Source organism: Lepisosteus platostomus, chromosome 14 (assembly GCF_059453375.1).
Source record: "Lepisosteus platostomus isolate fLepPlt1 chromosome 14, fLepPlt1.hap1, whole genome shotgun sequence".
NCBI lineage: Eukaryota > Metazoa > Chordata > Actinopteri > Semionotiformes > Lepisosteidae > Lepisosteus > Lepisosteus platostomus.
Genome location: NC_142624.1, coordinates 34,904,533 through 34,931,868, shown reverse-complemented (window position 1 = coordinate 34,931,868; position 27,336 = coordinate 34,904,533). Strand labels below are relative to the sequence as shown.

General features: G+C 50.2%; 2 protein-coding genes, 1 long non-coding RNA gene and 2 other non-coding genes across 7 annotated transcripts; 1 reads left to right on the top strand and 4 right to left on the bottom strand.

Annotated features, from left to right (window-relative positions):
* Positions 1 to 1,299: 1,299 nt before the first annotated feature.
* On the bottom strand, positions 1,300 to 9,043 carry hspd1 (heat shock 60 protein 1). 2 transcript variants are annotated; one of them, XM_088605862.1, is made up of 11 exons: positions 8,887 to 9,043; positions 6,949 to 7,125; positions 6,184 to 6,519; positions 5,984 to 6,079; positions 5,351 to 5,444; positions 4,935 to 5,103; positions 4,724 to 4,823; positions 4,176 to 4,421; positions 3,458 to 3,632; positions 3,175 to 3,353; positions 1,300 to 2,788 (listed from the first exon to the last, which is right to left on the bottom strand). In XM_088605862.1, the coding sequence occupies exons 2-11, from the start codon at positions 7,120 to 7,122 to the stop codon at positions 2,636 to 2,638; spliced, it is 1,722 nt and encodes a 573-aa protein (XP_088461988.1). In that variant the 5' UTR covers positions 7,123 to 7,125; positions 8,887 to 9,043; the 3' UTR covers positions 1,300 to 2,635. The 2 variants fall into 2 exon arrangements, with proteins under 2 accessions (XP_088461988.1, XP_088461989.1); XM_088605863.1 differs by lacking the exon at positions 8,887 to 9,043 and adding an exon at positions 7,827 to 7,845.
* Positions 9,044 to 9,564: 521 nt separating this feature from the next.
* On the top strand, positions 9,565 to 13,403 carry hspe1 (heat shock 10 protein 1). The gene is made up of 4 exons (XM_088605865.1): positions 9,565 to 9,748; positions 12,100 to 12,255; positions 12,991 to 13,080; positions 13,172 to 13,403. The coding sequence occupies exons 1-4, from the start codon at positions 9,746 to 9,748 to the stop codon at positions 13,220 to 13,222; spliced, it is 300 nt and encodes a 99-aa protein (XP_088461991.1). The 5' UTR covers positions 9,565 to 9,745; the 3' UTR covers positions 13,223 to 13,403.
* A 657-nt stretch (positions 13,404 to 14,060) lies between these two features.
* LOC148649332 (uncharacterized) lies at positions 14,061 to 25,157 on the bottom strand. Of its 2 annotated transcripts, none has more exons than XR_015926336.1 (2): positions 24,929 to 25,157; positions 14,061 to 19,393 (listed from the first exon to the last, which is right to left on the bottom strand). It is a non-coding gene; the product is annotated as an uncharacterized LOC148649332 (long non-coding RNA). The 2 variants fall into 2 exon arrangements; XR_015926337.1 differs by having other exon boundaries at positions 24,948 to 25,157.
* Positions 25,158 to 26,153: 996 nt separating this feature from the next.
* On the bottom strand, positions 26,154 to 26,270 carry LOC148649331 (U5 spliceosomal RNA). Its single transcript, XR_015926576.1, has one exon. It is a non-coding gene; the product is annotated as a U5 spliceosomal RNA (small nuclear RNA).
* A 702-nt stretch (positions 26,271 to 26,972) lies between these two features.
* Positions 26,973 to 27,089, bottom strand: LOC148649330 (U5 spliceosomal RNA). Its single transcript, XR_015926578.1, has one exon. It is a non-coding gene; the product is annotated as a U5 spliceosomal RNA (small nuclear RNA).
* Between the last annotated feature and the right edge of the window lie 247 nt (positions 27,090 to 27,336).

Below are 27,336 nucleotides of genomic sequence, written 5' to 3'. Positions count from 1 at the left end.
GTAAACTGATATGAGTGGCTGCTTGTATGTGTGCGCTACCTGGACTACAGGGGAGTGCACAGGATTGTAATGAAGTTTTAATTTCCAATTACATTTCTTTTAAAACTAAACTTGGGATGGGAGTTTTATTTAGCAAGATGTCTTTCATCTTCATACCAGAGAACTGGAATGTTCCAATTGTCTTCATTTGTGTGTTGTAGTGAAGGATGGCTTGTCTTCAGGCCCCTGCATGAACAGCCCCTTGCACATGGGACATACTGGACCTATGCAGCCATCTAGTCCTATTTTACAGGTGGTAGCTTTCTGCGAGGGTCCCTGCTGCCCAGAAAAGGGCGTGGAGTATTGTCCTTGCCAGTGCCATAGCTGTCTGTATTAATTTACCCCATTAGCAGACTGCCGCTGGAAGTTCATTCTCATGAATCCCCCGCACCCTGGCCAGGGATAATCATACTATACAAATCATGTTCCAAAAGCATGAATGTGGAGTGGACTTGCACCAATCATGGGCCAGTTCACCGTGGACCAACCCAGTCAAGACATCTAGTCCAGTTGGTAGGTAGGTTCCACATCCCCATTGCTGTGCAGTATCCAGTGTGGCCCAGCTAAGGGCTTCATCATGGATATGAAATCTCTTATCGGGTAACTGCTTGCTTAATTGGCAGCTCTATTGCATACATCTGTTACTCTCATGCATTGATTCCTACTGTATGACACCTGGTGGCTTTGTTGGTGTATGTGGCATCTACTTTTCCACGATTCTGAAATCCTCTGCCTGTTTATAAATGCATGTGTTTTAAAAAAGGAAAAGTTCAATGCATTAAAAAAACCTCAGAGCTGAAGCAACCCTTTCCCCCCCAGCAGTACAGTGAACAGGATCTTAGTCTTGCTCTAAAACTTAAGCCTAGTTTGTACAGTTCAGAGGCAGAATATTCTTTTACATTGACTTTTAAAACTGCAGGGAACAATCCTCCGGTCTGCTGTCAGGGGGGATACACTCAAAGTGGAAAAGGCCCCCTATTCCTGCAAGAAGGATTTGTTAGATTTGTCTTGAATGGGCTCTCCCAGTTAGTCACATGGCACAGCTGCATCCAGCCCCAGTTTGGGAACTAGTGCTGCTCTGTTCCATCTAAAGGTCTAAAAAAAAAAAAAAACCATGGTTGAACTACAATAAAAGTTTGGAAGGGTGAAGCACATAACTGTTAACATTGTGAAGGTGTTGGTCTGCAGTTGTGTTTCCCACTGGACATCCATTCTCACATCCAGGTGGTGATCATTGTAGGAAAATAACACAGCTGGATCTGTCGCAGATTATTTGAATTTTATTAAATAAAAAAAACTGACTATTGTACAAAAAAAGTTTCATAACTTGCTCGCTCCCCCCACCCCCAAAAAAAAAAGTTGAAAGAAGTTACCAACGGTCTGTCGTCATGAAGTTGAACATTCAGCTGCGATTCCCACCTCCTCCTCCACACACGCCCCCCAGCACAGGAAGTGGACTGAGGTGGGCAGAGTGTACCGGGGCTCCGACACCTGCTCCACTGTCCCCTCCCAGAGCAAGATCTCACAGGGCTCAGGCTGGGACAAAGGGCAGTGGCCTCCCCAGCTCATGCAACCCCTACCCCCCCATCTCCTGCCCCCAGCCACAACTCAACTCCCCTCCAGGACAAACATGCTGCCGGATCAGGGTTCCATGCCTATCAACCCCTGACACGCCCAGCAGTTCAGCAAAAAGAGCCTTTCCTGTCCTGTATGTGCCCAGGCCTATGAGCCGATCATCCCAGCTCCAACACGCCTGGTCCTATCCCTCAAAAAAAGGTCAGGGTTATCATCTCTGGGTAAACTGCTCAGGCCAGAGGAAAGTTAAAACTTCGCTTCAGCAAAGAACTGAGGGCCCCTGATACTCTACAGTGGAGGTCTCTTTGGCCCACAGTCCCCCTACTCTGCCACAGAAGCCTGCTGTACACACAGCTCAGGGGTCCTGCTCCACAGTACAGAGCTTTGAACAAACAAAAGTAATTCAATAAGGCAGCTCTCCAACCTGTTACAGGATAAACACATACTTCAATCCATGCGCGTAAACAGCAGAGATTTAATGACAACTTGTGAATTTTAAGTACCAAAGGAAAGTTGGGACAGTAGTGCACAAAACAAGTATTTTTTTTTCCATAAACACACACATATAAAAAAAAAAAGTTACAGAAGAGGATGAACCAGCATGGGCAATGGAGGACAAGCCATTACTGGGCACAGAGAGGATCAGCCTGAAACTACAGTCTCAACCAGAGGCCATTCGACAAGATCAGGAGCAGGGAGCTGTACTGGGTCAGCACTAGCAAAGCCCTGGGGGGGGGAGAAAGGAGAAGAGACCACCTGACCTGGAGGGGCAATCTTCCGAAGCAGTCCTGGCTCACGACAGCCCCCCTCGTCCCAGCAGGGGGCAGCAGTGGGAAAGCAGAGGTGCGCATGTGGGTGGAGGGGGTCACAGTTCCCCAGCAAACTCTTGGCCACCACGTCCGACAGGGAGAAGGCCAGGGAGCGACAGGGTATGAGAATACAGACTCCCTAGCGACCCCTGGCCACTGCCCCCCCCAGTCCAGTCAGTCCATCAGAAAGCAGGAAGGGGGCCGTTCCCAGTTTAGAACATGCCCCCGCCCATGCCGCCCATGCCACCCATGCCCCCGCCCATCGCGGGCTCCTTCTCCTCCTTGGGCACCTCCGTGACGACCGCTTCCGCTGTGGACAGCAGAGACGCCACCCCGGCCGCGTCCAGCAGGGCCGTCCGGACCACCTGCAGGGGGCGCCAGAGAGACGACGTCATCGCCGTGCAATGGGTGTGCAAGAGGGGTAACATACCGTCCATGCAAAACGCCCTTTACCAACAGCAACCATGGAGCGCATCTAAAGTGGGGGGCTGCTAGTCACAAGTTCAGGATTTTCCTTACAAAGTGAAAGTTAAAAGATCCAACATTTTCAAGAGCTGGGAAGACAGTTCAACGAAGGGTTTGGCTGGAACAAAAACCAGCAGGTAGGTGTGTGTGTGTGTGTGTGTGTGTGTGTGTGTGTGTGTGTGTGTGTGTGTGTGTGTGTGGTCATTAGGACCCAGGACCAGCAACCCTGTGACAGTCCCGTTTGGACCAGGAACCACGGCTCAGTGTGCTGCACAAACCCGCCTACCTTCGTGGGGTCGATGATGCCCTTCTCCACCATGTTGACGTACTCCCCCAGCATGGCGTCGTAGCCGATCTCCGCCCCGCTCTGCAGGATCTTCTCCACCACCAGCGAGCCCTCCACCCCCGCGTTCTTCGCGATGGTCATCGCCGGGATGCGCAGAGCCCGCCGCACGATGTCGATTCCTGGAACGGGGAAAGGCGAGCGGGACGGGTTGGCGCTGGCAAGCAAGGGGAGGATTATGGGAAGGAGGGGAGTACGCTGGGGCTGTACGCGTCTCTCCACTCACCGATCTTCTGGTCCGCGTTGACTGGCTTGATGCCGTCCAGGGCAGGGATGCAGCGCAGCAGGGCACAGCCGCCCCCGGGCACGATGCCCTCCTCCACCGCCGCCCTTGTGGCGTTCAGGGCGTCCGTCACCCGGTCCTTCTTCTCGTTCACCTCCACGTCGCTCGTGCCCCCAACCTGACGCCCCGACGGGAACACAGACGTTTGCCATCAAAGCTCCTGGCAAAATCCCTCACCCGCCACACCCTGCCCCCTCCCAGAATTCTCCACTCTTCTTTTCACGTTCCACGAAGCGAGCCCCCTTTCTCTGCCCCCCATCTCCCTGGGGTACTCCCCATCCCACCCCCCCCTCGTTTCTCTCCTCCCCTCACCTTTCTTTCTTTCTTACCAAAATCCCACTCATTGAAAATCTCCCTCTACCATACATGTCAAAAGCTCCCTCCCCATCATTTCCATCCCTTTATTTTATTCTGTTGATGCATATTTTTGCACATAACCTGTTACTTTTTTTGTTGTTTTGCACATCGTCTGTTGTTTTTTGCACACTGCCCGTTGTCTCTGTCTTTCTTTTGCTACACAATTGTATTGTTGTGTTTTTTTTTTCCCTCTTTGTACTACTTATGTTCATCTTCCACGAAGCGAGCCCCCTTTCTCTGCCCCCCCCCATCTTCCTGGGGTACTCCCCATCCCACCCCCCCCTCGTTTCTCTCCTCCCCTCACCTTGAGCACAGCCACCCCGTCGGACAGCTTGGCCAGCCTCTCGTTCAGCTTCTCCTTCTCGTAGTCGCTGCTGGTGACCTCCAGCTGCTCCACGATCTCCTGCACGCGCTTCTCGATGGCGGCCTTGTCGCCCTTCCCCTTCAGCAGCATCGTGTCATCCTTCGTCACCAACACCTCCCCCACCTTGCCGAAGTCGTGCGCCTGGATGTCCTCCAGCGCCAGCCCCAGGGCTTCGTCCCCGAACACCTGGAGGGAGAGGGAGAGGGAAACAGGAATGAAGAAGTTACAGTCTCTTCACTACAGTACTGAAGGAACTGGGTGGACACTTCCGGACACAAACACCAAGTCAACAGTAAAAAGAAGGTTGCAGAGATACTCTGACTGAGAGAAGGAGTAAAGTGCAGAGAGATGAGAAATCAGAAGGCAGACGTGATGGTCAAAGAAGAGAGAATCCGCAGAATTACATTGAATGTGTGAGCACAAAGGATTCTGGGAGAGAACAGACAGCCTGACCAAGAAAGGAGGAGGGGCCTGGGTGGGATACTCACAGTGCCCCCGGTGGCGATGGCCATGTCCTGCAGCTGGTTCTTCCTGTTGTCTCCGAACCCAGGAGCCTTCACTGCCACCACCTGCAGCCCCACCTTGAGCCTGGGAGAAAGATCACACCGTGAGTCTGCGGTGACCCCCGACAGCCCAGTGGGAGCCCTAACGACCCGAGAGACCGACACTCGGGAGCAAGAGAGGGGCGGACAGACGGACCTGTTGAGCACCAGCGTGCTGAGAGCCTCCCCGTCCACATCCTCGGCCACGATGACCAGGGGCTTGCGGTGCTGGTTGGCGATCTCGAGAGCCGGGACGATGGACTGGACACTGGAGATCTTCTTCTCACTGAGGAGGAGATAGGCATCCTGGAACTCGCACTTCTGACCTGGGGGGGCAGAGAGACAGGACATTGATAAGAACACACACGAGCGTGTCTGTCGCTGTGCGGATGGGCTCCCCGATGACTCCCGTTTCGTTTCTACTTACTATTACGAAAGACGCTCAAAAGAAAGGCCACGAGGAAAGAGAAAACAGCCCAAAACAAACAGTTTACAGTTCTCAAACAGAAGCCACCTTGCAGAGAGGAAGTGTGGCGGGGACAGGGACGCCGGGGCCTGGCAGAGCGCCCTCACCTTTGGCAGTGTTGATGAAGTACGGGGAGATGTACCCACGGTCGAACTTCAGACCCTCAATGATCTCCAGCTCGTCGTGCAGAGTCTTACCATCCTGAAAACACACATCCAAGAACACGGCATCAGCCGGCACACCGGACCCACCACACAGCTCACACACCTCTCTCCCAGGAAAGACCTGCGACAGGCTGCTTCCCAGATCACTAGACACGGATTCCCGGAGCACTTCTCCCAACTCGAGAGCCACGGGCTAGTGGAAAAGCAGTCACCTCCCCCCCCCCCCGTCTCACTTCACCAGCTCCTTTAGAGCAACAGCAATGCAGAAGCCAGGAACACTGCTGTCGAACTACCCCCATCCGCTACTCTTCCTCTGCCTATTCCTGCAGGATTTCCAGGCTCTTTAATACATCAACTCTTACACTTCAGGGGAAGGTGAACAACTGAGCAACACGCTGTCGCTCTCCACATCTGGATTGAGAGCATCATTCTTTCCAATGGCCAGTGCTGTGGCCAGTTCAGTTCCCACTGGACAGTTCCTAATGGACACTCTTTACTTGGATCGAACCCGGGCATGGAGCTCAGAGTGATGCCCCGCCCCACCGCCCCCTACAAAACAAGCCCCCTGCAACCCACCTTGACGGTGATGACCCCCTTGCGACCCACTTTCTTCATGGCGTCGGAGATGATGTTGCCGATCTCGCTGTCCCCGTTGGCAGAGATGGTGGCCACCTGAAAGAAGGCCAGGAAAGAGAGAGAGGGCCGTCAAGCGGGGTACCCCTCCCTTTTACCCTGGGGGCAACGAGGCGCACCCCTTCCCTCACGCAAGGCCTTACCTGGGCGATCTCCTCGGGCGTGGTGACGGGCTTGGAGAGCTTCTTGAGCTCGGTGATGACCGTGTCCACGGCCAGCATGACCCCGCGCCGGATCTCCACGGGGTTGGCGCCTTTGCTGATGGTGTCGAAGCCCTCCTTGGCGATGGCGCGGGCCAGCACGGTGGCGGTGGTGGTGCCGTCGCCGGCCTCCTCGTTGGTGTTGTTGGCAACGTCCTGCACCAGCTTGGCGCCGATGTTCTTGTACTTGTCCTTCAGGTCGATGCTTTTGGCCACCGTCACCCCGTCCTTGGTGACCTTGGGGCTCCCCCAGCTCTGCTCGATGATGACCGTGCGACCCTGCACGAAGGCACAAGGCGCTCGAACCAGGACAGAATCTCAGGCCTCAGGCATCCAGCTCTGCACAACATGCTTCAAACCCACAATCCATACACAAACAACCCACCGCTACACATTTCCTGCTGCACACAAACGTGTACTTGCGTCGCTGCCAAACAATGCGTATTCCACACACACACACACCAGGTGTCCCACCCCCTCCTCGTCTCCTCTTCCGACCCCTCTCCTGCCAGGTGTCCCCACCCCCTGCTCCTCTCCCTGCCCCCCCCACAAGGTGTCCCACCCCCTCCTCCTCTCCTCTTCCGACCCCTCTCCTGCCAGGTGTCCCCACCCCCTGCTCCTCTCCCTGCCCCCCCCACAAGGTGTCCTACCCCCCCCCCCTCTCCCACCAGGTGTCCTACCCGCCCCCTCTCCTCTTCCGACCCCTACCTTGGGCCCCATGGTGACGGCGACGGCATCAGCCAGCAGGTCGACGCCCTGCAGCATGAGGGCGCGGGCGTCGGCGCCGAACTTCACTTCCTTGGCGTAGCAGCGCGTCAGGTGGGGCGCCAGCGCTCGGCACGCCGGGCGCATCCGTCTCATCACGGTGGGCAAGCGCAGCATTTCCTGCAGGGGTGCAGCAGAGACAGGCCTGAGCGGCGGACAGACGGCGATCCCGCGGATCTTGCTTTCCAAGGAGCAACGGTGGGGCCTCGGCCTGGACCCGTTCCGGCTCCAGACCCCAGCTGTGTACCCCGTGACGCGCACGCTCACCCCACTTCTGCCACGGCGCGGGGCTGCACTGCAAGCTCACCCTGCCCGGCCTGTCTCCATGGCAACACAGCCTGAGCGGCTCCAGCGAGCGCAGGGGCCTGCTTCAGCACTGACACCCCGGACACGCAGGGCCAAGGTCGTACCTGTAAGGACACGGCCTTCCCTCGAAAACCCACCGCCGGGAGAAGGGAATCTGTGCCGATTAGACAGCTGTGTGGAGACTGCCGGATTATCGGAGCTCTTAACCGTGAAGGCACACAAGGCCAATGCACTGTAAACGCACGACCGGGGTAATAGGCTCGAAGCGGGCCGCAGATTACTCAACCACGACACCTTGAGCGCCTCCTGCGACAGGACAGACCCGACGCCCTCTTATTTTACTGTGTAATTACACTTTCAGCAGGTGTAATTTTAAAAGCTAAAAGTCGATGTGGGGGAAAGGGCGGCTCGGAACGCAGAACTGTTCTTTATAAAGACCGTGGGGGGGGTCCTAACTGTTTACAGACAAGAAGCCAAAAAAAAACAACAATCAAATCCACTTCAAGTAAACCCACTACAAACCACCCCTCAGTCTTGTGACAGCGCCTAATCTTTCACGGCGTCTTTTCGGCATGAAGGTCCGTCCTTCCGCCCGCGTGCGTGCGTGCGTGCGTGCGGGGGTCACGCACCACAAGGTCAAAGCCGTGGCTGCGTCGAGAGCGTGCCGGTGCGCAGCGGCGCACGCGGAGCTCGCTAGAACGGAGCTTCATCGGCGCGCGCCGCACGTTAGCACACGGCGCCCCCCGCTCACGAGGACATCCCTGCTCGCGGTGGAAGCTACTATCTGGACTGTCTGGCAAGACGTAGCAGAGCTTACGACTAATCACTATCCAGTGATGAGTTTTTAAGTTGACCCAAATCTGACTGTCTTAATGAGAAGAGTGCAATAACCTCCTTAACAAAGCGCAATCTTTGAAAACGTTAATTCCAACATAAAACCCCCCGACCTCTCCGAATACATGCAGTTCATTATCCTTCTAGCAGTAGAGACGTAGCCGTCTCTGACTGGGATGGCGAGGTTCAGTCAGAAGCTGGCGAGAACAGACTGGAGCTCTCACAGCACTACACGGTTCCGCAGAACCGCTCGGCTCGCCCGTTTCACGCGGCAGGCGCTTAACGCCGTGCTGGGCGATATTCGAGATGTGCAGCGCAGCAGCGGGCAGGCAGCAGAATCTCTCCCCCCTCCACAGCGTCCGTTACAGATGCAAGCGCCCATCATTCATGTCCAGTCCAGCCGGAAAACTACAGAAGGACAAACGAGCCACCCCCAATCCCTCACCTCGGGGTGTAAAGTGGAAAACACAAATAGGCACAGAAAAGCGGACGAGTTACACCCGAAGCGGCCAAGGGCAGGCCCACACGAAATGAGGACGTTCACGGCCACAGCCGAGCGAGCCACCGCTGCAGACACGCGAGCAGGCACGCACGCACGCCCGCCCGCCGCCTTCAGTCGGCTCGAACCGAGCTGCAGCGCTCCGCTCCGTCACGGCAGAGACAGGACAGGCTCCCCAGGAGCGGCGTGCGGAACCGTGCTCCAGCGGCGAGCGAGCGAGGAAGGGGAGCCCGGGTACTTACTGTCGGGGTGGATGGGATGAGGTCAGGAGGGAACAGACGACCGCCGCGCAGTGGGCTCTGCCAGAAGAAATAAGACGGCGAGCTGCGCTGCTGCCTAAAAGCGCCTCCTCTCCGGCCTCTGAGCGGCGCACATGGGCATCTCCATCCGGGTAACGCTTGGGGGCCGCCCCGAAACCTGTATAACTGCACACACTCGCCCCGCTGGGGGGGGGCGCGCAAGACTGTGGCGGTGAAGACCCCCCCCACACACACACACACACACACACACACACACACCTCACTGGGGCCCGCCCGTCCGTCGCGTTACACGGCTCCGGGAACGTTACTTTAAACGCAGGTGGGATAGAGCGCGCCAGGGGGGGGAACCTCCATGCTCGTTCCGGGGCAGGCGATTTCCAGAAACTTCTCGGACGCCATTGGAGGAGGAAAAAAAGTTCGAGGGGTCGAAGGTGAATGTTGTGTAATTTTGATGCAATGGCGGGGGGGGCGGAGATGCACGCTCTGCTGCCAAATGCATCGCTTTGAAACACATTGCACCCGTGTATGAAGCAGTAATTCCGCTGTATGCACTCACAGGAGGCGGGGGCGGCTGTCGGTTTGCGCGCTGGCTGCAGGGCGCGCGGGGGATCGTGTCGGGAAGGTTCCAGAAGGCTCTGGAACCCGGGACAGGGGGAGGAACCGGCTCGGAGGGGGCGCGCATGCGCTGTCAGGCGCCCGTATTTCTTCACGTGGGGCGGCGATTCTGGTGTGTGAGAGAAAGCTAAGTCTCACGCGTGGAGAAGCCCCGAGCGCAGGACACAGGAGGGTCGCGGTGGAACCACGCTGCTGTGTGTAGAAACGTTCATAGAGACACGTCGGCATGGTAAGACTCTCTGCTCCGTACGCAGGCCGTGCCGTAGGGCGGCTTGCAATGGAGCCATTTTAAAATGTCTAGATATCCAGATCAGAAGCTCCGATGCGCCTTCTCTAGTACTTTCTACTCCGTGTAAGCTGAGCAGCACGCTGGTGAGCGCTGTAAAAGCAGGTCACTTGGACACTTGGTATAAAGCGGGCTCTCACTGGGCGCAGAGGGGGGGATACTGCTCCATACTGACGATAGGATCGGCGCGGTCGCAGGTTTTTAACACCTGCAGCCGCACGGACTGGGCCGAAGGGCGGGCGGGGGAGTCCGGCGACACCGGAGACGGAATTCGGGCTTTACCGAACCGACAGAGACCCGGGGGTCAAGGTCGGCGCCCTCAGACCGGTGCTAGTGAGCAACCCGGCGGGCTGTCTTGCCTTTGGCATTAACGTTTTCCTTTTGGATTATTTTCCGTGTTCCTTCCTAGGTGACCTGACAGAATCCGGCCTTTAAAGTCCGCCCTCTGCTTCCTCGGCGGAGGCGTTTAGTTGTTACGTCCCTGTAAAACGCATGCATGTGTTAACCCCGTAGACCATCGACAGACGTCTAAATAGAAGTGTTGCTCTCAAAGATGGCTTTAAGAACACAATTTTTAAAAAAGGGAACTTAATTTTGTGAATAAATACGTTTTTTTGGTTAATTCTTTGTAAATGCTTGTGTTTAAAAGTCTTCTTGATAGCTGCCGTACGTGTGTCAGCCGGCTCGGCACGCGTGCCCTTGTAATCACGCAAGTTGCTACACGGAAGAACAAACTGTGGCTCCGGTTTATCTTCAATCACATCCGGGGCAGATATGAAACGTGAACTCGGCGTTTTGGAGGTCCCGCTCGTTTCGGAAGTGACCTCCCTGCTCTTTCCGAGATAGTCGCACATCTAAGCCTTTAATTGAAGCCTTCCCAGTCTCCAGTAGTTACAGGGAGTTACGATGATCTCTTCAATCAAGTAATTAGTTAACCAGATGTGCTCTCACGCAGCACAGAAAGTCTGAGGCTGGGCTTAAAGTCTTAACACCCCCCCGGAGAGGAGCAGAACTTTCTGGGTGGACATTTTTAAAACCTGTGATTGTACTAAAACACGACTTGCCAGTTCCAGTGGTGCAATTTGCATCTGAAGGTGCATGTCGCCTTGGTGACCCCATTGCACTTCTGGGATGAGGTGCTAGTGTGCAGGAGAGGAGGGGGAGGCCCGTGTCTCTGGCAGGATCAATGTTCCCTGCCCTGTGCTCTGCTGACGGCAATCATTAACGATGCTTCCTGTCTGGCTGCCTTGACCACGCGTTGGGAATTAATTCCCTACAGAGCTCACAGGCTGTTGGCAAACGGGGCGCCCCTCCCCCCTGCTCCGCTGTTGTCCGTGCCCTTGAAGTGACCTTGATCCAAGGTCGCGCGCACAGCCCTCCTCCTCCTCCTCCGCGCGGGCCAGGGACAGGACCTCGTGGATCCCTGATCACACGCCGCTTTATCTGTCTGAGCTGCGAGACCTCGGGCGCTCTGCGACATTCCTCAGCCGGCTCCTTCCCCTGTCTTTGCTCCCGAATTCCTCGGCTCCTTCTGCCGACTCATCGCGAGTGACAAAGCTGTTGTTGTCGCGGGTCTCGGCACCCGTGATGCCCAGATCGTGGTTTCATCCTCGTTTTTAACCTGTTGTTCACACCTCTGCGTCGGCACCTTCGGAGGAGTAGCTGAGCAACTCGATGTTTCTGCTCCTCCTCCTGGGCATCTCTCTGCTTCGCCACCCAGATGTACCGCTCGCAGTGAAGTAAAGGTGTGAACACGTGCAGGACTTCCCTCCATGCCCTGGGCCTCTGGGGGAGAGGGAGTGTGCTCTGCCCCCTGGTGGCAGGACAGCAGGACTTCCGCCCTTGGGGTCAGAGTGGCCTGCGCTCGTTGCTTTCCCACTCGGGACGAGGATGCTCTCTCTCCTGCCTCTCTTCTCTCTCGGAGTCGCAGGGCATCAGTGGTGTGACCAGTGAATTAGTGTTGCCAAACCAGATACAATTAACATAACATTTACAGACATGAATTATTGGACATTTGCATTAAACATAAAACTTTATTGAGAGACTGTCTGTCCTCAGGCTGGGACAGGAGATCACACACTGTATTATTATTATTATTATTATTATTATTATTATTATTATTATTATTATTGAGAGACAGGCTCAATGTCAGCAGATCACACACTGTGTTGCAGCTCTCTTGAGTTTCTTCCCTTTTCTGATTCCTGTGGGAGTGGGAATTCTGCGATTGGATGTGTTATTTCTGGGAATGGCGCTCGTCTCATCTCTCCCCCCCCTCTCTCTCGGACCCTCAGGCGTTCAGGAAGTTCCTCCCGATGTTTGACCGCGTGCTGGTGGAGCGCTTGGCCGCGGAGACCGTCTCCAAGGGCGGGATCATGCTGCCCGAGAAGTCGCAGGGGAAGGTGCTGCAGGCCACCGTGGTGGCGGTGGGGCCCGGGAGTGTCAACAAGGTGATTTCGGGGGTCCTGCTGGGGCGGTCCCGGTCCGCACGCATGAAAGTAGCGCTGCTTCGCTTCAGAAGGATAAACTGCTTTTTTTTTATGTCAAAAGAAAAAGACAGAGGGAAAAATGACATACTGGGTGACCTTTTAATCAAATTGTTAGGTATTTTGTGTTTACAACCAGTTGAGTAAACTCACATTTTTTTAAGTGTGTTTTTTTATGTACATTCCTAATTCCCAGCAGGCACTTGTCTACAGGAGGGGCCCCAGGGCATTATGGGATGTGGGGAAGAGGCATGCTGCAGCTCACGCTGTTGTGCACCACTGACGCCACCCCCTCTGTTACAGGGCACCTGTCGCAGTGTTAAAATGTGTCGCAGCTGGGTTCTAATAGACGAGATTGGGGGGGGGTACAGTTCTTGAGGTGTACTAGATGACCGGTTTCCTAGGCCTCTTTAAATCTTGGACAGCTTGAAGAGGTGAACTACGGCTGGGTCTTGAGCTTTTGGAGATGGGCGGAGATCTGAAGGTAGCCTGAGGGACTGCAGGCTGGATGCCCTCGTGTGTTAAGCTCTAAAGCGGTCTATCTGCCTGTGCATCAGTGCAACAGAGTGGGCTGGAGATGCCGATACTCCCCTGCCTTTCTGATTTTAATCCCGAGAGGAGTCCGCAGCAGGCCGTGTGGACACCGAGCGAACATAAAGTCAGCGTCTGTCCGTCTCTCTCTCTCTCTCTGGCCAACAGAGTGGTCAGCTGCAGCCGGTCGGCGTCAAGGTGGGGGAGAAGGTCCTGCTGCCCGAGTACGGGGGTACGAAAGTGACGCTGGATGACAAGGTGTGTCCCCGCGCAGCTGCAGTCCTGGGAGGAGGTCAGGGGCCGAGTCTCTGGGCGGCGCGCTCACTGGAATGTGTGTTTCTGTTTTCAGGATTACTTCCTGTTCCGTGATGGAGATATCCTGGGGAAGTACGTGGACTGAAACTCCCTCTCCTTCTCCCCCAGCCCCCGCCCCCATTCCAGCAGAGAGGAAGAAGGCTGCCCCGTATTTGTATTGTTTGTTTTCTCTTTCACTCGAATGTAAATACGAATTGTGTTTTGTTACCATAATAAAGCGGAACCGCTGGACCCGGCTGTGTTGTCTGCAGTCGGTGAGACCTCAACGTGTCGTTGTTGCTTGGTTAACTCTCGCGATCCTGCACCAAGACCCTGTGCTTGTGTTTCATGCACAGTTGTCGATTCTTGAGGTCTGTTGTTTTCAAAGCCTTCGTCGATGTTGCAGGGATACATCTGCACAGGCCCGCTCAGGAGTAGGGCCACACCGTCGGGGACAAAATAGCTCTGGTTTCCTGGAGGAGTGAGCACCGTGGGCAGAGTACAGGTGTTTATAACTGTAATCACTAGGACTGCCAGTGAACGTAGCAATTAACTGTGAGCTCATAACTATAACGAAATGCCCTCTTTCGTTCCTGCGCTCTCGCCACCACCAGCAGCTGCTGTAGGGCAGTGGTGACTATGAGTCATCCCTCTGACCCTCTCCTGCCAGCCTGCTGGGGCGAACTGGATGCTGTGGTTTAATTTCCCTTTTAAAAAAAGACATAACTGTGCTTTAACTTCATGACCTCCACCTCCACTGAAGATGAGTGGTCTTCGCTGCAGAACTCTCAGCAGTTTCATTCCCAAAATGTTACTGGTGTTACTCCTGCATGTTGAGCTTTTATTCCAGGTCGCTCAGGAAGATTGAGTGAGAACATGAACAGAATAGATGACGGGGAACCTTAGTCTGGCTAAAACAAACTAGCGAATTTCCTAAACGTACATCAGATACATACAAAAAGGATTTATTAAGTAGCATTTGAAAACATACTTCGCAATGCAAATAAGCTCCACCATAAGGCAAGGCCATCAAAAAATTAATTTAAACATATACTGTTCCCCTCCATGGAAATCTTGAGTAATAGGGACCTTAATTCCCTTCCCTTGCAGCCTGAGATCATGTTCTTCTTTTGGCTTCTTCCAGTTCTGATAAAATCTCACTCTTGGGTTTATTCATCTTTGCAGAGGAAGCCAAAGAGAACTGATCACAGCACTGAGATGTGGTCAGAGAGGAGGAGAGTGACGTCATCCCGGTACAGGGACGTCTTTACCCCTCCTCCCCCACTTCCAGGCACTGGTATCCCTTTAATTCAATTCAGCTTTATTTGTCATTATACTTACACAGGTGCATAGTATAATAAAAAAGTGTTTCTCATTAGTCCCTCGGGTGCAGTGTTTATAAATATATAGAACAGCAGACGACAATAGGCAGTAAATGCAATAGCAATAACAGTGTAAACAACAGTATGGTACCAGTGGCACAGCACCCATATCTGTTAAACTAACTGTGCAGAAGCACACGAAGAGAGCAAACAGTGCAAACTAATACTATGATTATCAAATAGTAAAACTACAATCAAGTACAGTTTTAATGGTGCAAGGCACAGGCTAAGGGCTCCATAACTAACATGAATAACAAGGGGGATAGTGGGCAGCCCTGCCTCACCCCTGAACAGAGTTCAGAGGGGCGTTACCTATAGCCATTTACCATTTTCTTACTGTTGCTACGTGTGTACAGCACGTTAATCCATTTACTAATTATGGGGCCGTAGCCGTGGCCTAATTGGCTATCGTTGTCGTCAGACCCTCTTAGGGCTATCTACCGCTAAGTCTTTGGTTTATTAGCTAACATGTATATTTATTAGCCAAAACAAATGCGTATATCTACGTTTTTCAAAAAGCCGCCTGTAGATGACCAGAGCTGTCCCGAAACAAACAAGACACATGAGATGTTACAAGTTTCGGAATGCATGAATAACATAAAGATAATAAATATAAGTATAAATAAATATAACAAGTGAACGACTTTACAGAGTTAAAATACATCCAAAGTATGTATTTGACGCTTTTATTAGCAGACCATTCTTGCAATTAAAGGATGAATTGGTTAGCACTCTAATGCGACTATAACAATTCAGTGTTTAAGTCTTGTGGGAAGTCACAAATTTCTAAATTAGGTGTCTTTTGGCATCGAAAACAGAATACTAATTTCGTGGGTTTCATACAAGTTTAAAAGCATCATGAAGGATCAAACAAGATCTTAATATTTTAATACCTTCGCAGTTTTTATTCTCATGACGCCTCACTCGATATTACCGTTGGGTCGATGCATTTACTCCAACCGCTGAATATTTAAAGGCAAATTAAAGGCTCCGTGAAGTTGGCTCCCTACAGACAGCACAAACGACGAAACCCACTTCTTTCATTAGTGCTACGTTTGTGCCGGTTTGTGCCGTTGAAAGTACCGTTTGTGCTGGTTTCGTTCCCGAGATACAGAGCCTTGAGTTTCCGGTGATCACGTGACCATGCACGGTGACTTTGACCTCCAGTGACCCCGTCTGCCGAGTTCAAGCGTCTGTTACAGTTTAGCTCGTACCCTTAACATTTTAAAGACAATCAATATCGATAAACATATGAGCCTCCTTAGATGTAAATAATACTAAAACATGATGCATACCAACAAGTTAACCATCTATGACATAAACCTGTGGTTGTAATGTATGTAAAATTACCGATATTGTAAGATCAATTGTAATCAATGTAAGATCAAGATAAAAGATCAAGGCACGTTTTCCTTATATATATGGACTTTGTGTCCCGACATGGGATCAGCATATCATGTCCTATCGCAACATATGGCTCCATGTCCCGACATGGGAGCGGGGCATTTTGTTGGGGAATGTCATATCGCGATATATGGGGCTTCATGTCGCGACATGGGCGTGACAGTTTCTGTCATTTCGCGATATAGGGGCTTTCATGTCGCGACATGGGGGCGGGGCATTTTGCCGGGGTATGTCATATCGCGATATATGGGCTTCGTGTCGCGACATGGAGGCGGGGCATTTTTGCCGGGGTATGTCATATCGCGATATGCGGGCTTCATGTCACGACATGGGCGCCAATGACATTTGTCATATCACGATATGTGAACTCCGTGTCGCGACATGGGGGTGGGCGTTTTGTCGGGGGGTACGCCATATCGCAATATATGGACTTAATGTCGCGACAGTGGAGCCATGACAGTGCGCCAGTCGCATTGGATATCGCGATGTGATCGTGTTGCGCGCACTCCTATCGTGACATGCTATCGGAGTCGTGAAAGCGTTGTGGATGTCATGACACTCTTTGTCTGCTATTCAGTTTTGACCTCAGTGCGACTTCTCTTAAAATGAATGTGTTACTGTATATCCAGCATGCTCATACAGCACACACGGTTAACCGGGGCTACAGTATTTGGACCAAGAAGAACGTCCATCACCTGTGTATCTACATGTTCTCGGAACTTCCGCTGTGGCGCTGTACCCAATCAGAGTGTCGATTCTCACTCTTCACCCAATCGCGGCCCGAGCTGTTCGGGGGTTTAGCCAATCACGGGTCTGAGAGCTGTTCAAGCGAGCAGCGCCAGGTGGATCGGCTTGTTTACTGTCAATGAGAATCTATTTTTACAATGCTTTACCTATTTGCAAAATAACTACATCGGCTTATTTTTTAACGTCTTTATTGATTCGCAATGTCCCGTACTCTCCGAAATAAATACATTTTTTATTTACAATAGAACTGTCTCCGCTGCTTTGTGTAATAAATATATGGTATTTTAATTTTTTTATATTTAAGGTAGGGGAAACACCTCCTACTTTGTACTTCAAAAATGAATAGAAATGTAAAGTCTTTGATCTTTATATTATTATGCTCGTGCTTTCAATTTTGTTTTTTATTGTTAAATTATATCGATCTTGGAACTAATACCTGAATATGGGCTCTCGTGTTGTACCAGCGGTAATTTGGAAACTGGTGTCTCGTCACCAATGAAAAGAGTACACAAGAAAAACATTTTCGAGAACATGGTTAAAAATTTAAAGAAAACTCCTAACCCAATGAACTCATAGTAACTCCTCCCTAAATGTAAGACTGTTTATTCGCGTAAAGGCTGAGTCTGGGGTCAACTGATCCAAATATCACAACTGAAAGATCTGGTGGTCGTGACTTTGCTGTTTTGTACGTCACAGATTGACGTCACAGCCAGGAAAAGAAGGCGCTATATTGAAATATATACCCCACCCGACCAGACAGACTCGGAAAACAAATTGCCCCCATTGTTTTCATCACAATCGGGAGTTCAAGTACCGAGTTTGTTGGTACCTGTAAACTTCCTTGTAGATAGTCTACAAGGCGATAAAACATAGCGCTATATCCCGGAAACAAAAGCGGCACAAACGCTATTTACAGCGACACAAACCGGCACTAACGATTGCGGTGAGTTTCGTCGTTTGTGCTGTTCGAAGGGCGGGTGGGCAACTTCACGGAGCAGGACAAGCAAACATGTCTGAGTCTTTACATTGCAGACTGCACGTGAATCGTAACACGTCCTTGGTGCGCGTGTTTAAGGAGACAGTGAGAAACTGATCATTGATGTTTAAAAAAGCACACTGCTACGAAGTATTAAGACGTGCTCGTTTAAGCCTCTTGTTAGAACATGTAAATGTTTGCTAGTGTTCGCTTTTTGAGACTACACCCGCAACTCTTCTGATTAGGGTATGTGATATTCGTGACAAACTTAACTTTCCTGCTCACAGAAACGCACAAAAGACTGATATCAAATGCAAAATCCACCGCCGCCCCCCACCCGGGCAAACAGAGGAACACAATTGCAGACTGTTACTCTCGCACCGGTAACAGACGCTTGAACTCGGCAGACCCGGTCACTGGAGGTCAAAGTCACCGTGCATGGTCACATGATCACCGGAAACACAAGGCGCTATATCTCGGGAACGAAAGCAGCACAAACGCTACTTTCAACGGCACAAGTAGCACTAACGAATGAGGTGGGTTTAATAGTTTGTGTTGTCTGTAGGGGGGACAACTTCACGGAGCTCAAGGTAAGCCCTTGCCTGGTATTTTAAATAATATTTCGGACAGATTTGGAATCTTGCGTTTTGCAATAAAATCTTAACTTCAGAGTAACTCGTAAAACTACTGAACAATCTAAAAGCAGGCATACGAAATACTTAGAACTGTTACAAGCAACAGGTGAAAATGAGCTCTTGCAGCTTTTCTTCAGCTAAAGACAAAGTCCTCATATGAGAGACTTTTGCAAACTAGCTGTCATTTGAACGGGAATTTGCAGACTCTCTAGACAGTGAGGAGATTATCGCCATATTCAATTCCAAGCCCCGATGCCTGCGTCTGGTCTAGAAGACCAAAACCTCACAACAGAGGTAGGCACTGATTGTTTTTTTGTGCGTGTCAGCCGTGGCACTGTCGTGTTCGGCAGCCTAGGTAATTGTTGCTTAACCTGTGTGTGAGTGAGTGACAGTATATATAAGGTTCCGCTAATTCTGCTGTTTAATTATACCGCTGGAGGATTGCATTGTAAATTGGAGGGGTGCCCCTATGCTGGCAGGACAGTCAGTTAGAGCACAGGCCCACCCAGAAATCAATTCCTGGCTATGCCCCAGGTACTGATGGACGGATGTCTCTCTGAGCTGCCCACTATTGGAGACACCAGGCTGTGGTCACGTCAGGTTTGTGTGAACTTCGATATCACGGCTTGTACATGGAGGGTGTCAATATTTTATAATATGTCTTTGTTGTAAATGTCTGTAACATGTCTGTAGATTTTATTTTACTTCTATTTTTTGTCTTGTTCCATGTTAATTTTATTATTTTTATTTGCTTTGGCAACACTGATTGTACCCATCGGTCATGCTAATAAAGCACCTTGAATTGAATTGAGAGGGTGTTTTTACACAGAGTTTCTGTGGGGTGTTCATCCCCCTTTTATGTAATCCTGGTGTGAGTGGATCCCACACTTCACTGTCATACAGGTGGAGGGGGTGGATGACACGCTCAGATGTTTGTAGCCAGATTTTGATTGGCGGGTGATGTTGCAGTAGGACTCCCTGCTCGCCTGCTCCTTCAGCGTCCTCAGGGCCAGGTGAAGTGATCGTCAGTCCGAGGAAGGCGCTGTTGCTCAGTAAGACGTAGAACCTGTCTCCCTGAAATCTCTTCTTCTTCCTCACCTTCGAGACACTCCGAGTCTTCCAGCTCGTACCGGCTGGAGCAGCCAGGGGGCGACACAAGCTCAGAAAACAATTTAAAACACAGTTTCAGTATTTTTTCCTGAACAACGGTCTGTTTCAACTATTACCTAGAAAGAAGCATCATGAAGCTATTCGATAGCTATCAAACATCATCATGTTAAACTTAACTATATTTACTTGAATTTGTTTTTCACAATATCAGGAGACCCCACCGCAAGGCAGGGCGATCAAAAAATTGGTTGGATCTCATATTGTTCCTCTCCACGGAAATCTTTAGTAAAAGGCGATTTCGATTTTTAAGAACTTTATTTTCTTTTCACAAAAAAATACAGGAAATCACAAATCAGAAAGCTTTACATTAATATACATACTTAAAACAGTATATATGATCACATCTCATTACATTTTGACACGGAACCAGTTACATAGCAACAATTTCTTTTTTTCTGGTGCAAATCACATTCTTTACTTAAACATGATAATGTTTTTCACAGTTTCTTGAGATACTGTCCAATGCCCTCTATTTCCCACAGATTTTCTGCTTCCTCCCTCCCTTCTCTCCACAGATCTCTGAGGTAATAGTTCTCTCGGGTGATGAACAGGGCCAGGCTACCTGCTGCCTTGACTGGGACCTCGATGCCTTTGAACAGCCCCATGTTCCTCACTCTCCACAGGGCGTCTTTCCCACTGTTCACCACGGCCCAGATCCTGTCAAACACGTCAGGAGGAAGCTTGACAGGAGAGATGCCGTATATGATGAAAGCAGCGGTCAGGGTAAATTGGGGCGAGAGAGCCTGCAACCAATCTTCAAACTGTGCCCAGAAGGCCTTAGCAAAAAAGCAGGACCACAGGAGGTGGGTCACAGTCTCCTCCTCGCCGCAGCCCACCCTAACGCAGCGAGGGCTGGGGGTGAGGCCCCTACGGTACAAGAAAGTTCGTACCGGTAAGCACTGGTGGACGACACTCCAGGCTAAATCTCTGTGAATGTTGCACAGAAATTTAGAGGATGTGTGTTTCCACACCTTCCTTGTTTGGGCTGATGTTAAAATGCCCACAGGGGTCTGCCTATTGTTCTGGGGTGCTACGAAATCTTCCAGTTTTTGGACGCTGACATCTCGGAGGGGAATATGGCCAATTGGGTGAGATCTTAGAAAACTTTTAACTGTCCCATAAATTGCAGGGCATGTGTCAGAGAGTGGGACGTCCAGCTTGGGTCTGACACCCCACACTCTGAACACCTCCCTACCTACCCAGAGCCTGGAAAAATAAGTCCAGGTACGCGCTGCAGGTGCTGTTGCAAAGCCTCTCAGCACAGAGGCCAGGAAAATGCACAGCAGCTTCGTAGCAATATCTGGGACAGACTTCCCCCCTGAGGGTAGCGGCCTGTACATTATTTCCCTTCTGAGTCTTTCCTGCTTCCCACCCCATAGAAATTGAAACATCAATCTCCTCAGCACCGCCGCAACACGGTGTGGGATTGGGAAGGTAGAAGCCAGAAAATTCAAGACAGGCAAGAGCTCAGCTTTGATGACCAGCACCTTCCCTGTCATGGTGAGGTCTCGGTCCTTCCATTGCATCAGTTTTTTGTTTAAGATTGGCAATTTGTTCTGCCAATTTACTGTTCCCATCTCTTCTCCAAAATACACCCCCAGGACCTTGATTCTCTTCTCTTGCAGCCTGAGATCATGTCCTTCTTTTGGCTCCCTCCAGTTCTGATAAAAAATCTCACTCTTAGATGTGTTAATTTTTGCGGAGGAAGCCAAAGAGAACCGATCACAGCACTGCAGAGCTCTGCTAATTGAGGCATTGTCAGAGAGGAGCAGGGTGACGTCATCCATGTATAGAGATGTCTTTACCTCTCCTCCCCCACTTCCAGGCACTGGTATCCCATTAATGGCCTGATCCTGGCGCAAGGCACAGGCTAAGGGCTCCATAGCCAAAACGAATAACAAGGGGGATAATGGGCAGCCCTGCCTCACCCCTGAACAGACTTCAAAGGTGCGTGATCTATTGCCATTAACCATGACTCTGCTGTTGCTACCTGTGTACAGCAGGTTAATCCACTTTCTCATGATGGGGCCAAACTTCATGTGCTCAAGTACCGATGTTAAGTACTGCCGGTTTAGGCGGTCAAAGGCCTTTTCTAGGTCTACACCTAAAATGCACAGAGGGAGGGAGCGATCCTCAGAGTACAGACAGACATCCCTCAACAAGGCCAGGTTGTCGCTCATCAGGCGTCCTGCTATCCCACAAGTCTGTTCTTTCCCTACCAGTGAGGCCACTACATTTTGTAGGCGCAGGAAAAGGGCTTTGGACAGGATCTTAGTGTCCACGCCTAACAGGCTGAGGGGTCTCCAGTTCTTTATGTCATTTTTTGCTCCTTTCTTAAACAAGAGAGAGATAGTGCCTTCTCTTAAGGAGTCAGGCAGCAATTCTGTCTTGTAGCTTTCCTCGAATAGGAGCAGTAGCGGATCCTGAAGCAGATCCCAAAAGGTGCAATAAAATTCTTTAGGGAGCCCGTCAGCACCCGGAGTTTTCCCCTTCTGTAAGCTCTCCATAGCCTGTCTCAGCTCTTCTACTGTCAAATCCCTCTCAAGTACTTCCCTATCTTCTTCACTCAAAATGTTTTCTAGCTTTGAGGTAAAAAAATGAATATCTTCATCCTTTACCTCTGTAGAGCTGTACAGTCTTGAGTAGAAGGCCTCGGTGCAGGAGAGGATAGCACTCGGCTCTGTTCTCTCTCGTCCCTCCTCATCAACTACACTTTCCATGACAGTCTTGGAGCCTACCACTTTCCTGAAAAAGAAGCGAGTACACTTCTCATTTTCTTCCAAGAACTGCACTCTGCTTCTTAACAGCACTCCTCGACTACTTTCTTCGGCTATGCTCCGGATGTCCTTTTTTAAAAGGGCGATATCCTCGAGCACATCGAAGCCACTGTGCAGCATCGTGTAGAGACGCTGCAGCTGCCTCTGTTTCCTGGCTAGCACTCCTCTCCGTCTGGCAGCAGCCTTCCTTCCCTCAGCCATGAAAAAGGCCTTTGTCCTCACCTTCACCTCCTCCCACCACTCTCCTACTGACCCGTACAGACACTGCAAGGACAGCCACTGTGATAGTTTCTCCTTGTAGCGGGATACTACCCCCTCGTTCTCTAGCAGTTTTGTGTTGAGTTTCCAGAGGCCTGGGCCAAAGACAGTCCCGCCCTGGAGTTCCACTCTACACCCTAAAGCCTGATGATCTGAGAAGAAGACAGGCTGAAGAGTGACCCCAACAACTTTCACTCTCTCTGAGGCAAAGCAATAGTCAATTCTGGAGCTGCTATTCCTCCCTGACCATGTATATCCTGCTGTTGTGGGATATATACATCTATATGTGTCTGAGAGTTTAAAGTCTTGAACTAAGTTTTGCAGGGCCAGTGAGCTGGAATCCAATTTTATCGGCGAGCTAGACTGCCTGTCTGTGTGCTCTAAGATACAATTAAAATCCCCTCCCACTATCACGTCTGTGCTGCATAACAATAGGGGGGAGAGTGCCTTGAGTAGCTCCACCCTTCCTCCTACGTCAGTAGGGCAATACACATTGATTAGCCGCAGGTTAACGGTCCCCCATTCCACATCCACACACAGCAACCTGCCATCTATGACCCTCTGAATACTTTTCAATTTGAATGCCCATCCTTTGAAAAGAATGGCCACGCCAGAGGCTCTGTTGTTATTGTCCCCTGACCAAACAGAAGGCCCTTTATCCCACCTATCTTCAAAACTTTTATACCTCTCTTGATAGGCTAAAGCACACTCCTGCAACATCAACACATCTCCCTCTCTCTGCTGGAGGTAATCAAAGACAGACTGGCATTTAACTCTGTCATTGATACCTCTTGTGTTAAGAGAAATTATGTTAAGAGCCATATTACATAAGAAAGTGGAACCAGTCTTTACAAAACACATTTCTCTTCGGTCTCACCTGTTACCTTTTTCTTTTTCTTTTTCTTCTTACCAATTTCCTGCCAGCCATCCTCTGAATGAGCCTTCATCAGGGTGGCAGCAGTAAAAGCGTTCACAGAGTCCATTTCAAGGAAGGGGGTAGAGGGAGGGGTGGAGAGGTTCCAGCTGTCCCCATCGCCATGCTCTCCTTCCTCCTCGCTCGGGGAGAAAACAGAGTCATTTTTTCTTTTCCTCAAGTCCAGCTCCTGGGAGCACTGAGGGGAAAGGGGTGCAGCCGATGCACCAGTCTCCTCTTCCCCCTCACCCACCAGCTGCTGCAGATCCTCCGTGATGGACTGGATGGAGGAGAGGAGGGCATCTGTAGCACTTGCAGAGTCTGAGAAAAGCAGCTCCGCTGAATCCTGGGTATCCTCGCTGGACCCGCTCCACCGGGGGGCCCCACACTGGCCCTCGTTCTGAGGAGCAGGAGTGGGGGAGGGGTCCTCGCTGTTCTCGGGGGTTTTCAAACCCTCGTGCTTGTCTGGTGCAGTCTGCGGTTGTGGGGGCGTAGTGGATTTCTCTTCCACCAGCCCCGGAGCCACAGCAGGACTGATCCTGGCTGGAGGCTGAGAGTCTTTGTCCAACAAGGGTTCTTTGTTTGACTTGTTGTTTGCTTTGGATTTTCGGGCCGGTTTGGCTGAAACAAGCACTGCCTCATCCTTTCTCATTTTGAGTTTATTGGCGTAGGCGTGAGGGCAGTTCTTAAAAACGTGTCCTTCCGAGCCACATAAATTGCACTTTGGCAGCATTGAACAGTCAGAGGCTAAATGTCCCTGTTTGCCACAGGTCTTGCAGCATTTCACAGTGCAGGACGATGCCAGGTGTCCCACAGCACCACAGCGCCGACACACCTTTGGTTGTCCCACATAGAACACATAGCCATTGCAGGCGCCCAGCCGGATTGTAGAGGGCAGGTGCCTTAAGCCTCCATTTACGCTGTCCGGTAGCAAGCGAACCTCGAATTTCCTTGCTCCTGTTTTTATACCATCAACATCTCTAACCTCAGTTCCATGGTGGACGGTGCAGTACTGGTTAAGCCAGGTGTGAATGTCCTCCGTCTTTGCCAGTTCCGAGAACATAACAACATGCACCGTTTTCCTCTCTCTCTGTGTCAGAGGCTGCAAGTTGATCTTCTCAAGTGCAGGAACTTTGCCTCTTTTTGCCTCAAACACATCCACGCATTGTTCAAACAGAGGATAGGTAGCAAATACAACCTCAAATGCTTTCTGACCTGGGAGAGCGAAGATGAAATCCAAGTGCCGAGGTTCAAAGCCAAGTTCCTTCTGTAACACTTTTCTGCTGAACTGCATACGATCCATGAAGAGGTCATCCAAGAGCTCAAAACGTACAGCATTCTTACGGGATCCAAAGGTTGCCATTTCAAAAACCGCAAATCGAACACTGCTTCCAACAAAAGAAAAACAATCCAACTACTCCACCTACAGGCTGATCAAGGTATCTCCCCTGCCAGGTTAGTAAAAGGCCTTTTAGTAAAAGGCGAAAGATTTATACGATCTGAAGAGAAACCAGAGTGTTAGCCTGCAGTTGACGAGCCGGAAGAGTCACCCCATCAGGACATTCTTACTCTCTCAGGGCATCACATTTTTTTTTTTTCCTGAAACCGATCGGCCAGTTAGTCCTCCTGCGACACAGCATGAACCGCAGACTTTATCTGCGAAGGCAAAAAGGTGTTTTCGATCGGAAACGTGTGACTGTTGGATGATTATTTATCTTAACATGCTCCTTTAGCGCCGAGAGAAGTGCACTATGGGAGATGTATGCAAATGAGCTCTTAAGAGCCTGCCCAGTGACGTCATCTCTCGAAAACTTGCTTCACGCATTGATGTGGTACAGTAACAGTGAAACACACAGGATTTACTTATTCGTCGCTTTTTAACGTTGGATTGATTAATGTACTGCTTTGTTTTGCGTACACGCTTGTCTGTGCTATTTTCAGCTTCTGCCTTGTTTCATTGTAAAGCGCGTTTAGAGGTGGTCCGAAAGATGCAGTATAAATTGAAGCTTATTTCTCGCGTTTTCTTGTTATGCGACCTGAAGAGAAGTGAATTATGGCAATAATTCACTTTCGTAACTTTTGAAAGCAGTTGTCACGAAGACAGATGCTAAGCAATCTCGAAATCCTGCATCACAGGTAGTCACAACGCGGAGGTTAACCCAGAATGGAGAAACAGTGCCGGAATCACCAACATCGACAGCTCTCTTCCTCCGTCACCGGCGAAGGTCAATCTTGCCAACTTGCAAAAGTGTGAAAATGAACCATCTACCTAGTCCAACTACAGATCATAAAATGCTCACGCTCAATTAAGAGCAGCAGTACCAGAAAAACATAATATTAATTATAACAACAACCGGAGAAAGCACTACAGCAGGAACGTTGTTTCCTTTTTCTTCTGCACTCAGCATAGGCAAAGACTATTGTTCGTTTCTTTACATAACAATCAAGTGATGTTGTAGAGTTCTTAACATCTCGTAAAGAGCCATAATCCATCTTATTTTGCACAGCCCTAATATGCCCAAAATGCCAAAACGCAAAACATCAAGTCTCCTCCCACACACAATTGTACCACAAATTGCAATAAAGACTTAAGCGACTTATTAGCAAAAGCTCCAGTAATATATATTCCCAAGGCAGATACTAGGTATTAAAACTGAACTGCGGAATTGTACTCGGCATCATCACTTGCAAGGGAGTTAACGTATTTGAGAGTTATTACCTCTCATGCCCTGCAATTGTCCTGTTATTTTGTTTCTATCTTTTACAATATTGGGTAGCCCCACCGTGAGGTAGGGCGATCTAAAAATTAGTTGAAACTCATATTGTTCCTCTCCACGGAAATCTTTAGTAAAAGGCGAAAGATTTATACGATCTGAAGAGAAACCAGAGTGTTATACCACTGTTGGCGGGCCGGAAGAGTCAGCCCATCAGGACATTCTTACTCTCTCAGGGCATCACTTTTTTTTTCCTGAAACCGATCGGCCAGTTAGTCCTCCTGCGACACAGCATAAACCGCAGACTTTATCTGCGAAGGCAAAAGGGGTTTTCGATCGGAAACGTGTGACTGTTAGATGATTTTTTATCTTAATATGCTCCTTTAGCGCCGAGAGAAGTGCACCGTGGGAGATGTATGCAAATGAGCTTTTAAGAGCCTGCCCGAGTGACGTCATCTCTCGAAAACTTGCTTCACGCATTGATGTGGTACAGTAACAGTGAAACACACAGGATTTACTTATTCGTCGCTTTTTAACGTTGGATTGATTAATGTACTGCTTTGTTTTGCATACACGCTTGTCTGTGCTATTTTCAGCTTATCATTGCAATAAAGACTTAAGCGATTCATTAGCAAAAGCTTCAGTAATATGTTCCAATTTAAAATTGATGCCCTGAGAGGGTAAGGATGGCCTGATGGGGTGAACTCATTAGCAAAAGCTCTAGTAATATATATTCCCAAGGCAGATGCTATATACTAAAACTGAACTGAAAAATTGTAGTCAGCAACAACACTTGCAGGGAATGTATCATATTTGCAAGTTACCCCTCATATACCACAGCTGTTCTATTATCTTGTTTCTGCCTTTTACAATATTGGGTAGCCCCACCATGAGGCAGGGCAATCAAAAAATTGGTTGAAACTCATATTGTCCCTCTCCACGGAAATCTTTAGTAAAAGGCGAAAGATTTATACGATCTGAAGAGAAACCAGAGCATACAGAATTTTGCGACCCGGAAGAACCCTTTCATCAGGAGGATCTCGTCCTCTTAGGCCTTCAAATTCACCATTCTGTTTCCTGAAACCAAGGGGCCAGTCAGGCCTCTCGCAACACGAATTGCGGACTTTTTCTGTGATTCATAAAATGTTTTAAGTTGGAATACTTGACTATAGGATGTTTATTTAACGTAACATACTCTTGTAGGCCAGAAGGAAGTGCATCATGGGGGGATTTATTCAAATAAC

Coding starts and splice junctions, on each gene's coding strand:
- hspd1 (XM_088605862.1), bottom strand. CDS start 7,122: ATGCTGCGCTTGCCCACCGTGATGAGACGGATGCGCCCGGCGTGCCGA. Junction 3,354..3,457: donor CAACGCGGACCAGAAGATCG/GTGAGTGGAGAG, acceptor TCCCCGTTCCAG/GAATCGACATCGTGCGGCGG. Junction 2,789..3,174: donor GCATCATCGACCCCACGAAG/GTAGGCGGGTTT, acceptor CGCCCCCTGCAG/GTGGTCCGGACGGCCCTGCT.
- hspe1 (XM_088605865.1), top strand. Junction 12,256..12,990: donor GGCCCGGGAGTGTCAACAAG/GTGATTTCGGGG, acceptor TCTGGCCAACAG/AGTGGTCAGCTGCAGCCGGT. Junction 13,081..13,171: donor AAGTGACGCTGGATGACAAG/GTGTGTCCCCGC, acceptor TTCTGTTTTCAG/GATTACTTCCTGTTCCGTGA.